This window comes from Anarrhichthys ocellatus, unplaced genomic scaffold (assembly GCF_004355925.1).
Source record: "Anarrhichthys ocellatus isolate YVR2014 unplaced genomic scaffold, GSC_Weel_1.0 scaffold11, whole genome shotgun sequence".
NCBI classification, from domain to species: Eukaryota; Metazoa; Chordata; class Actinopteri; order Perciformes; family Anarhichadidae; genus Anarrhichthys; species Anarrhichthys ocellatus.
The window spans coordinates 1,851,706-1,863,751 of NW_022280041.1; the positions used below are offsets into that span (position 1 = coordinate 1,851,706).

At 43.8% G+C, this 12,046-nt stretch overlaps 1 protein-coding gene across 2 annotated transcripts in view; it reads left to right on the forward strand.

Moving 5' to 3' along the window:
• col4a6 (collagen, type IV, alpha 6) overlaps nucleotides 1-12,046 on the forward strand; it is a 94,601-nt gene that overhangs the window by 60,294 nt on the left and 22,261 nt on the right. For both annotated transcript variants that reach the window (XM_031851557.1, XM_031851558.1), the window contains exons 5-12: nucleotides 9,494-9,628; nucleotides 9,761-9,805; nucleotides 9,929-10,048; nucleotides 10,193-10,255; nucleotides 11,144-11,179; nucleotides 11,283-11,345; nucleotides 11,649-11,684; nucleotides 11,817-11,858. In XM_031851557.1, coding sequence (XP_031707417.1) covers nucleotides 9,494-9,628; nucleotides 9,761-9,805; nucleotides 9,929-10,048; nucleotides 10,193-10,255; nucleotides 11,144-11,179; nucleotides 11,283-11,345; nucleotides 11,649-11,684; nucleotides 11,817-11,858 — 540 coding nt within the window. The remainder of the gene's footprint in view (nucleotides 1-9,493; nucleotides 9,629-9,760; nucleotides 9,806-9,928; nucleotides 10,049-10,192; nucleotides 10,256-11,143; nucleotides 11,180-11,282; nucleotides 11,346-11,648; nucleotides 11,685-11,816; nucleotides 11,859-12,046) is intronic.

Below are 12,046 nucleotides of genomic sequence, written 5' to 3' on the forward strand. Positions count from 1 at the left end.
GGGGGTGGCCCCCCCCCCCCCCCCCCCCCCCGAGGGTCAGAGGGCAGCGTTAGCGATGACAGGATGGTCGGTGTGTGTTCAAGCAGTGGTTAGGTCAACACACATTTCAAGTTACGCAGGAGTCAGGGAGTACGTGTTTTATTTCATTTTGCCGGACTGTGTGCCGATCAGAAACAGAGAGGCGGAGGGACGACTTCCTAATTTTGTCAAGCTGTCAGCCGAGTCAGCTCAACATGTTCTGTGTGACGTTCCTCATCCAGTCAGAGTTTAATTGTACTCACCTATGTTGTGTTTAATCAGATTACCACAAACTGACACACACCTGGGTTCAGGTAGCATTCATTTCAGCAGAGGCAGCAGCAGAGTTCAAGATGATCAGAAACCTGTTTTAGATAATCTATTAGTCAATTTGAGTAATTAAATTATTATTGCAACGTGGACATTTAGTAGCTGAATTAACTGAGATTATTTTTAATGTTGTTATTGTAGCTGTTTGCATAGTATGTAAAAGTCTCTCTCAGTCTCTCTATCTCTCACACACACACACAAACAGACAACAAAAGGGCGGCAGGAATAAAGGATGCGTAGAGAGTCCTTTTAAAAGACGACGAGGGTAAAGTGATAGTGGATGTGTGTCTCGGTGGGATGGGAAGATAAGAGAAGGAGGGATGAAACCCCTCCGCGGGGGCCTCTCGGTGAAAGACGCCGTCTATCCATCCCTGAATTCCTTTACTTTAATCCTGAGAGAGAGAGAGAGAGAGAGAGAGAGAGAGAGAGGTTGGATGGATCCCTTTTATGTCAAACCAGGAAGAGGAAGAGGAAGATGGGACAGATTGAGCAAACATAAAGGACAGAAGGAGCAGAAGACGAGGACAACCAGGTTGCAAGAAACGTTAATCCCAAAGCAGGAGGAGGAGAAAAAGGAAGAGGAATTAAAGAGGAAAGATAGGAGAGGACGATAAAGACGGAGATATTACAGAAAGTTAAAGGATAGAAGTGAAGATTAATGCGAACTAAAATAGAGTTTATTTTATGCGCAAATTTAAAAAGCTTCAAAGTTTGTAGCAGTCTGTTTCTTGAGCCTTAAAGTCTTGTAATAGCCCTTTAACCTTTATCCCAAAAAACAACACGTAAAGCAAGAGGGAAGGATAAAGGAAAGCAATACTGAGGCCCGTTAGAAGGAAGATCGCATGTGTGTTTATCCGAACACACACAGACGGAGGCTCAGATTGCACTCAGATCATCAGAACCCCGAGACAAGCATGAGCGCTGACTTTGATCTCCCTCCTTATCTTTGAGTACGTCTCCCACCTCTCTCACCATGCCTCCTCTAATGTGTCGCGTTTGTGATTATGAAGCTTGTGCGGTTTTCGGATTGTGTGTGTGTGTGTGTGTGTGTGTGTGTGTGTGTGTATGTGTGTGTGTGTGTGTGTGTCTGGGGATGTATAGGACAGTCTTATCACACACACTGCTGGGCCCCTACATGGCATTTTATCAGGCTGTCCCTCCTTTTGAGGCTGGAGTCTTAAAAAAAATGGTGGTGGTCTTTGTTTTGGCTTCGTCTCAACACACACACACACACACACACACATATATACATAGACGTAGAAAATGGTGGTAGAGCGGCCATTTTGCCTCCCAAAATGTCTCGTCAAAACAAAAAGCCGCCTCCTTGTCTTTCAACGGTAGAAAAAAGGATGCGACTTCTAGCTTTGAACTTGTCTCTTAAACACACACACACACCTGACACTCGCAGGCGGCTCATCTCCTCACCAAACACTGGGTTTAGTCTAGCAAAGGTCAGAGGTCACAGCCGACACAAAGGCCAATGTAGACCAGAAGGTCAGGGGCACCAGGATCACAGACTCCGAGATAGACAGGACAAAGTGCGTGTGTGTGTGTGTGTGTGTGTGTGTGTGTCTCTTTTATCTCTTCTTTCCGTCTCACCTTTCTCATCACTCTGAGCTTCTTTCCCTTTTTGGATCTTTAATGGCTTTAAATCCTAAAACTTTATTTAATCAAATAAATGAAAGTTGAAGGAATACTTCAGTATTCAGTTACTCCACTTGTGTTACCTTGAATTCTTGAGGAAACGGAGAATGAAAACACAAAGAAAAGCCTTGATGAGTTAAAGTAAAGGGGGTCAGCGGCTTTCCTCGTTCCCCGTGGAGACACGTGAGAAAAATACAGTTTTCTTCAAGAATTCAAGGTAACTCTGGCTGAGTAACTGACGGACAAATAGTCAATTTGTGGTTGAAATATTTGTTTGAAGGTAAAACAACAAAACAAACGTCACTGTTTCCTGTTTAGTGTAAAAGTTTAAAGTCGAACTAGAACCAAACCGACAACAGTAGAAGAAGAAACAGCTCCAGTACCAAAGACCTGCTGCTGCATCTTCTCTGTTTCCAGTGCACACTACTGCCCTCACATGGCCGCTTTAGGAACTGCCACGAAGAGTTCAAGTTTGAGCAGTTTCTTGTGTTTTATCACAAGTTTGAAATTGTAACATTTGAGATTTTTAACGTGGAAAAACAAACTACTGCAGTTAATGAATGGTTTGGTTGCTTTGGTTGTTCAGTGTGTTTAACTTTAGCTTTCAATCAGGTGAAATGTGACATTTTATTATTGACTTTGGACGCAGCAGTTTGACCAAACCGGTCTTTACTCAAGGTCCACTTACAAGCATTTTCCTTCCACAACGACTGGAAGAAGACCGTTAGATGCAGTCGAAAGCTGGGAAGCCGACCTTATGTGAAGATCTTTTTGTGATTTCAAGCCTGTTTAAGCCTGTTAGTGGTAGTTCACTCATTCATCTAATCTTAACTGCAGTCTTTGACGCACAGTTCAAATAGATGAAGCATGAGAACATAGAATAAAAGTAAATGAAGGGGGGAAAAGGCCGAAGGGAAGGTGTGACTGGGTTCCTCCTCCTCAGCTGTCTTTTCTGCACAGAGCAGGAATTAGACACCTTCTGGGTGATCTAATGTCACACACACACACACGCACACGCACACACACAAACACACAAACACGTATATAAAGGGCAAACCCTTGAAGGAATGTACAAAACAGGTTATTACTGATTTTATAGGCTCTTGTGATTTGATGTGATGATGACGGCACAGTTATTTATGACATTTCCAATCACACACACACACACACACACACATATTTAACACACACACACACACACACACACACACATTCAACACCAATCTGAACTGTAATTTATGGCATTTGTTTTTTTCACCCTGCTCATTAGTGAAGCTCAAACTTAGACGCTGTTAAACATGTAGATGCTCATCGCCTTTCAAAAGGACAAAAATACTTTAGCAATCGTGTGTGTCCTTGGATCTCATATGTGCAGGGTTATTTTAGGATAAACACAATTAAAAGTGAACATAAGAAGATGCTTTTGACCTAGACCCTGAGTGTAGACGGCGGGGGAATAGAGGGATTACTGAACAGGCCTACCGGAGAGGTACAGGGGCCCGACAGGCCTGAGCCTCTGTCTGAAGCTACTGATAACAGTTGTTGTTGGGAAGTCACAAAGGGTCATAAAACGACTACAAAGAGATGTGTAACGACCGAAATGAGAAACAGAATAACTACAAAAAAGAAGTCTCTTTGAATACGTGGGTGTTGTTCTCATGTAGGAGAGGTGGGGGCCCTTTACACGCCGTCTCATGATCCGTCCATGCGGAGGGGCCTCAGGTTGGGCCTCAGGTTGGGCCTCAGGTTGGGCCTCAGGTTGGGTCTCAGGTTGGGCCTCAGGTTGGGCCTCAGGTTGGGCCTCAGGTTGGGTCTCAGGTTGGGTCTCAGGTTGGGCCTCAGGTTGGGTCTCAGGTTGGGCCTCAGGTTGGGCCTCAGGTTGGGTCTCAGGTTGGGTCTCAGGTTGGGCCTCAGGTTGGGTCTCAGGTTGGGTCTCAGGTTGGGCCTCAGGTTGGGCCTCAGGTTGGGTCTCAGGTTGGGCCTCAGGTTGGTGGGCATCTGATTGGATCAGGAGGAAGTACAGCTGCTTTATTTTCTATCTCTGGACTCGTAGTAGAGGAGAAGTAGAGTCCCACGCTGCTGCTGACACACACACACACACACACACACAGAAAATATGCACATTCCTATGAACAAACTGCAGGAATCTGAAATCCCTACCTAACTAAACACAGCTGGATGGAGCTCGTCTCCACACACTTCAGTCCTTTTGTCAGCAGACGGGAGAAGGTGACACGTCGCCCCGTTATAAACAAAGAGAGGCCAAGAAGACGAAAACAAACAGGAGGTTCACTCGCCGTATATTTTCACATGTTGAATCAAATCTGAAACACGTTTTTTGTCGTTCGCTCATCATCTTCCACATTCTTGGCCGTCTCTGCTGTCAACACACTTCAGTGTTGTTTGTAAACGAGTGTTCGGCCCAGACGTTGAGGTCGATCAGCAGTCTGGGTTTTGTTCTGACGGTCGTAGCATAGAAACTGTACCAACACTTCTTGTTTGCAGCATTGCAGAACAATAAAACATGCAATGATTGAATATAAAGTAAAGTGGACACAAATAAACTGCCGTTGGCTGAATTGAGGCAGAGCCTGCTGTTGTTTTTCATCGTTTGAGTTCGACTGATGCTCTTCTAATTACTCGTTTGCACCCTCTTCATCTGACTGGAGAATCAGCGCCTGCAGCTATTTATCTCGATGCACCAACTCCGGAAATTTCACCAAACGATAGTGGGAGGAAGCTCTCGTTAATTAGCTCGTTTCTTTTGCAGACTGTCTGTAAATTTGGTCAATATTTGACCTCAATTTGGTTAGAAACTTGGCTGCAGATTGCACAAACAGTCCAGCTGTTAATTTCACGTGATAGGTAGCAAATGTTGGAGGAGCATGCTGTTTGAGCACACCTTTACAGAGTTTTCTTGCGTTTAAATATATCATAAAACAGTAATAATAATAATACAACAAGCATACATAAGGAGGAAGAACTACTGATATGTATGAGATAAAAGTGATCCAAATCCTAATTGAGTGTAGTAATTGATCTGTATCCACATTACCTCAACAGTCACATCTGTACATCACTTTTAAAGGTCTTAAAGGTTTAAACGTGACAATTACATCGGCTGTTTGCACTCACAGGTTGTCGCCACCTCGGGCACATTGTTGCATCCCAGCCCCGAGTACGCCAATTAGTTCAAGTTTTTAGGGCTGTGGAGTTAAAAATCCTGTGTTTAGTTTTATGGCTTTTCTTAACAACCACTCCTCTGGAGCACGGCCTCATGGGAAACCAACACCTTTTGTCTCACTTGTTGAGGCTCATAATGCAATTATAAAAAAAAACACTTTTTTTGCCGTTGATTTCCGTCCTCGTGCTGCACCTGAGAAAACATGACATCATCACCGTGGGACAGCTGTGGCACTGCTGACCGCTAACGGGGTTTTTTATTGGAGGGGGAAAGCACCTGGATGGAAAAGAGACAACAGGTTGTTTGTTTAATGGCGGCGATTACTACAAACTGATGAGTCAGATGTGCAGAGGAGGGGTGGGAATCAGTCTGAAGAGAGGCCTGCATCATGAGCACATGTTTAGAGTTTATATTGATGTAAAGGAAATCATTTAAAAGAATTCCTCATAAACCTCGTATAGAACCAAAATCCAAAGTCATGAAGTGCTTTTTATCAATAAAACAATAACCCTCTTAAATATGGATAAACTGTCCAAATTCAGCTGTTGCTTCGTGGAGCAACGGCAGGAAAAATCTGAATAGGAATCGCATGAAAGAAATCTCACTGAATCTGGCAGAATGACCAAAACTGTCCAATAAACAAGTAATATATTTTGTGACTTTTATTTACAAACGGCCAAAATGCAGATTAAACAAAACCGAATGCAGGTCTGATTACATCCTTAGCGCCCAACTGCTCCCAGTGTGATGTTGATGTGTGTGTGTGTGTGCGTGTGTGTGTGTGTGTGTGTGTGTGTCCGCCCCGTCATTGGTTGATGTATCATCTCTCAGCCTGAGCAGGACAAACATGTCTGAGATAAACGAAAGGTGTTTGGGTTCGTGGTCTGATCGCCAGAGGGAAAAAGACGACGCAACCTAAACATTCCCATCTAGAGAGGATTCCCCCTCTTTCTCTCGTGTGTGTGTATGTGTGTGTGTGTGTGTGTGTGTGTGTGTGTGTAATTGAGTGTGGGAGCTGCTGACTTTCTAGTTAGTGTTTTCACTTGTTTCACCTTTAGCAGCATCAGAAGTCCCGTCCTTTCGACCACATTCTTGTAGCCTTTCTGTGCTTGTTTGAGGTTCTGTCAACTCACGTGGCCCGACCTGTAATCAGGTTATCAAACTGCCCCCGCTGATTCAACTTGCACCCAAAGACCCAGCATTTGCCTGCCCCCGCCATCCTCCCTACTCTCCGCGTTGCACCCATCACCGTCCCCCAGTGAGCATGCGGTGTGACAGCTAAAATCTTCCCCCCCTAGCACACTCGTAGCTCAAAACAATGCGTCCCGATAAACCCTCGGAGGGCCCGAGGGCATTTGTTCGCGGGTTTGTAGGCGCGTGCGTTGGTGGACAACACACACACACAATGGTTTTCACACGCATGGTGGCTAGAATCTGTCTGTCCAAGCACTCTCTCCTATCAGGAAGTGAGGTAGGCCCGGTGGGAGCGGTAAGTCCAGAGAGCTTAGCGGCCCAGAATAGGCTCCATTGTGCCCTTTGTGCTGGAGGGGATTTGGGCCTACAAACTGACCAGTCTGCTGGAAGGTGATGAGGATGGAAGGTCTGGAAGAGCCGGGGCGGAGACCCGCCGGGCTGGCATGAAAACAGACGGGGATGCCAACTGGCGAGGGTGTCTGCGGGCGGGGGCGCTGGCAAACGGATCTCTGGTAAAAATGTGTCCCCGTGTCTTTAAAAAGCACTTTATTTGTATAATGTGTACAAACTAGATGTGAACCATGTGGACTAGAGAAGACATTTTTTATTCTGTAACTTTAACCAAAAGAATAAAGCCACTGTAACTTTAACAAATTAGGAGTAACAATTAATATTTAGTGTCTTTAAAGGGCCAGTGTGTAGCATTTAGAGGGATCTATTGGCAGAAAAGGAATATAATATTAATAAGTATGCTTTGTTCAGTGAATAATCTCTTGAAAATAAGAATATGTGTTTTCATGACCTTAGAATGAGCCATTTATAGCTACCATGTGGCAGTACAAACACTGCCACATGGGAGAAGTTTCAGTCGGTTGCAACCTGCAACCTCACCACTAGACGGCGCCAAATCCTACACACTGCCGTTTGACAAACCCACAGAGCTTTTTAGCCCCTTTCAGTTGTGGTTTTCCTGCACGTCTAGAACTGGAGATATACTTGCTCTTTAACCTCACGTACAACCCGTCTGCAGCGTGAACAAAGTTCTTTACACACTTGCTTTATTTCTGAGGTCACGGCAGAAAAAGCCACAGTGGTGCCATCGTAGATGATCTGTCAGCATACCGTCCCTACCATTCATGTGTCTTTGGTACGCGTCACATTCATTTAACAATTCAATTCCACAATTTAACAGTGCTCTCTTTTTTTAGTCTTTATTGGTTTCCCCTTCTTTTGGTTCCCTTTCATCCTTTTACTTTTATCTCCACTCTGTGATCTTCTTCCTCTGCAGACTGAATTCATGAATTCCATGCCATGTTAGGGAATAAACAGAGACACTCTCCTCCTGCTGACCATGAAAGAGACTCTCTGAAGATTAGATTTTAGTAGCTGTTTCTCACATTTATTAGCTTTTTTTCGCAAATGGCAAAAGTCCCTTTGTATCCATGCGCCCGTGGTTAAGATGATGAGGACAGGAGCAGCAAAAGCATCATTCCCCTTAACTCACACGTCACCTCTCACCTTATACGTAACACCAGACGCACGGCCGAGTCTTTGAAAGTTACCCTGTGACCTGAAAAACCGATACTAGAAAGACTAGAAAGAGATGACGTGAAGTGTTTGTTTTTTCTTTAGCTGTTAGGGAACGAATACAGATAAAAACACGAGCATGTTGCAGGAGGAGATGGAAGGAAGGCGAGGCGTGAGAGAAAGTGTCGGGATCCCCGCATAGTTTCTCTCCCGGGTGAAACCAGGTGTGAGCGCGAGCTGCGAGCCAGACAGCGTTCCCTGGTTCAGCCCTGTCATTACTGTCCCCCCCCACGTGGGATTAGAAGCAGAACTGCGGCCTCACACAGTGTGGTCAAGGCTGATCCAGGATCATTGTCACTTATTGTCACCGGGCTTTGCCATACAGAATACAACGTAAAGTTTAGACACTCACAAGAAGTTATCTATACTTTTTTGTGACTGTACGTCACACAAAATGGTCCGGATGCTACAAACTCCACCCGGCTGGTACTCCCTGCAGGCTAAAACAAACTCACTAAAGATGGTTTATAACTGGTATTTGGTATTTTTCTGTGATGTCCCCTGATGTTGGATTACTGATTTCACAGTTGTGTGTCTGCAGGCAGAGCGGTAATATATGAATAGGACCAGGTGTTGGGAAGAGATTTACATTCCTTTTTGTAATGGGGGGGTGTGTGAACCTTTACCTTGTGTGTAATGAAAGGTGTCTGCATCCTCTGTGCATGTGCATATACAGTATGTATGTATGTGTGTGTGTGTGTGTGTGTGTGAATGTAATTACGTGTTTTCTTGTCTGTTGTACTCCTTTAAGTTAAGGACAAAACCGATGCGCACATTCAAGCACTCACTTTCATCTCAGCTCTTTAAATGTCTCATTGATGTTAAATGTGCATCTGCAGCACTGGTTCACTTCCCCAGTTAATGCAGTCGTGTCTTTATGAATGAATTCATGAGCAAACAAAAGAGCTTACGTTTATGTGATAAGCACAAAGAAATCCCCTGTTTGCGTGCAAATGAAGCGGTTTCTTTTTAATCTAACTGACTCAGTGACAACAATAATAAGCCTTCAGCCCGAGTCACTCTTAGAATCCTCTGACTTTGCTTTGACCCCGGACCCGGACATCTGTGCCTCCTGTCTCCTCCTCCTGTCTCCTCCTCATTACTGTGTTATCAAAAGTTAAATTCTAACACTTCTTCCTGATGTTTCAAACCAAATAATAACCCACAGCAGCAGTTTCTCTTCTAGACCTCCATCTTCTACCACACACGCCGCTGCGTGCCCACATGAAACACCTCACAGTCCCTCTCAGATCTGGGTCTGTGAACATCCCTCAATGAGTAAAAAGAAAAATAAGACCAAAGCTGCGTTTTCCACCTTGAAACAAAACCACAACACAAAGAATACTTTTCCTAAGTGTTTCTGGGGTTGCAAAAAGTCCCTCCTCTGCTCATGAATGTTACATTAGGGGGTTATGAATAATGAACTAATACATAGAATGAAAAATGTTTGTATGTTTAATATTCGTGCCTTTTACCGATTGTCTGTTCTTCCTGCGTGGCATGAAAAGTGACCGGCCGTCTCCTCTCTTCTCTCAGGGTCGTCCGGGGATTCTCGGCGAGGTTGGTCAGAGCGGACCAGAGGGGCCACGCGGGGGCCTGGGGCCCAACGGGCCTAAAGGAGAGAAGGGCCACGTTGGACTGAAAGGACCATCTGGCCCCAAAGGAGACAAGGTGGGTGTTGAAATATTGATTCATTATAATTCACGACTAAAGCTAAAGGTTCATGTTAAACAGTAGCATGTTTTCACCACCAGGTGTCGCTATTATAACTGATTATAAATGATGGTTTATCTGCTAACACAGGGACCTATGGGAGTACCGGGGTTCCAAGGAACAGATGGAGTACCTGTAAGTAACATCATAAAAGAGTTCAGGAATGAAACTGTCTGTTTGAGTTTAAGTCCACGTTGTGAGGATGAAACGGTCATCAGTGCTTGTTCTTGAAGCGCCCCCTTGTCCGTCTCTCTGTAGGGTCACCCTGGTCAGGACGGTGGACGAGGACCATCAGGACTGGACGGATGTAACGGGACCAGAGGACAACCTGGAGCGCCCGGCTACGGGACCGGAGGACCCGGATCACCTGGATTTGCTGTGAGGACAAACTTCCATTTCTATTTGTGTGACTTTATGTATTTGTGGATGTTTGAAGACATCATATAGAGAATACAGATAAACATTATCGTCGCTGCTTGTGATAGATCCATTAATAGTGATGGCGTCCTTTTACTCACACAGGGGCCTTCTGGGCCAAGGGGGCAGAAAGGAGAGCCTCGATTCATCTCTGATAACGGTCTCACGGTAAGGTCGCTTTCATACTTCCTTCTTCTTCTTCTTCTTCGTTGTGTTCTTCTTCGAGTTCTTCTTCTACTTCTTCTTTTTCGTTGAGTTCTTCTTCTTCCATGCTGCCGTTCACATCACCGCTGGTGTTATTAAATGTTTCATATGTAGAGTTAGAGTAGTTTGAGCTTGTTTTCCCACCGTACTGCTTTCTTACTTTTGTCCTTTGGAGAAAACAAGCGAATGTATTTGGGGCTTTTTACTGACTTCATTAGCAAAGTGTGGCTTTGATCTTTAGTCTTTTCTTGACTTTTGAATTTGGGAACTTCTAACATATAAAAAATTAAGAAAATATTCTCTCTGTTGACTTTGGAAAAAGTGTACTATTGTTAAAGTTATCCAAGCTCAAAGATCTGAGAGACAAATGTTAATTTGTGTTGTCGTCATCAATCCAGCTGAGTATGTATTTGTCAGACATGTAAAGCTTTGTGTAAAACTTGTCTTTGGTGTTGATTTGCTCTGCCATTCAAAGATTTCAAGACTGTAACACTCTGAATAATCTGCGCCACATTTACTCCCTAAAATACGTTTTTTTGTTTTGTTTTTTGAAGTATTTGATTATTTGTATTTATAGAAACAGTTTGGTTGCAGTTGCATGGTATGGGTTATGGTACATGCATAGATCAGCACTGAGCCAGCCTGCAGTGCTGTGGGTGGCCACCAGGTGATGCTACAGTAACACTGATAGTAATAACATGGTGGCGTCCTGCATAAACCTCATCTGTGTACAAAACCCTAATAATCCTAAACCAGGTTTATTCTCCATTAACATGTCAAGTTGTCTTTTATTAATAAAATAAATTAAGAGGATCGATGCTGATGTGTTTTTCTTTTTTTGTCTTTTTTTAGAGTTTACCAGGTTTGCAAGGAAGAGACGGTCCATCTGTAAGATTCCTACGTGTTCTGTCACCGTGCAACAATAAATATTCTGTACATGTTGAGTACTTTAGATGCAGAGTTCTGACCCAGTGGTGCTGTTTCTCTGCAGGGTATCAGAGGTCCTGATGGTCCACCTGGGTTTCCTGGTCCCAGGGGCCCTGAAGGATTCACCGTATGTAAACTAATTCACCAGACTGATTTAGGAGTCTAGTTTTTATCTCACCTCAGAAATAGTAATTAATTAATTCATTTCTATTCAATCATCAGGTAATACTATTATTACATTGTCAGTCAAACATATTTCAAAGTTACAGTTTCCAGATTTGTTATGTTTTTTGTATGATTAATCTTATTCTAACCACCATTACATCTTTGTAGACACTCATATTTCTAGAATATTTTCTTTCAGTTGAAGCGTTTGTGAATATTAATTCTGATTTTGGTCGCTGACTTTAGTTTTGTCGTCTGTCTCCAGGGCCCGCCTGGTCCTCCCGGTTCTCCAGGGCTAATGGTAAGTAAAACAATAGAGCACTTTGATTTATTCTATTATGTTCTATTATGTTCTATTATGTAAGCTTTTATCATTTAAAGATTGTTGCTTTTGTTCCTCCAAGTGTGTTTTGTTAACCCTGCTGTTTTTTAGGGGAGCCGTAGTGACGGATTTGAAGGAGAGAAAGGAGACAAGGTACGCTTTATTAACTGATGACATGAGATTTAATCACACACACTCACACACACAAACTCACACACACTCACACACACTTTAATCCCGTAAACGTCAGCGATACACATTGAAACAGCAGGCTAGAGTGCTCTGGCTGGGTCCTGTGTGTGTGTGTGTGTGTGTGTGTGTGTGTGTGTGTGTGTGTGTGT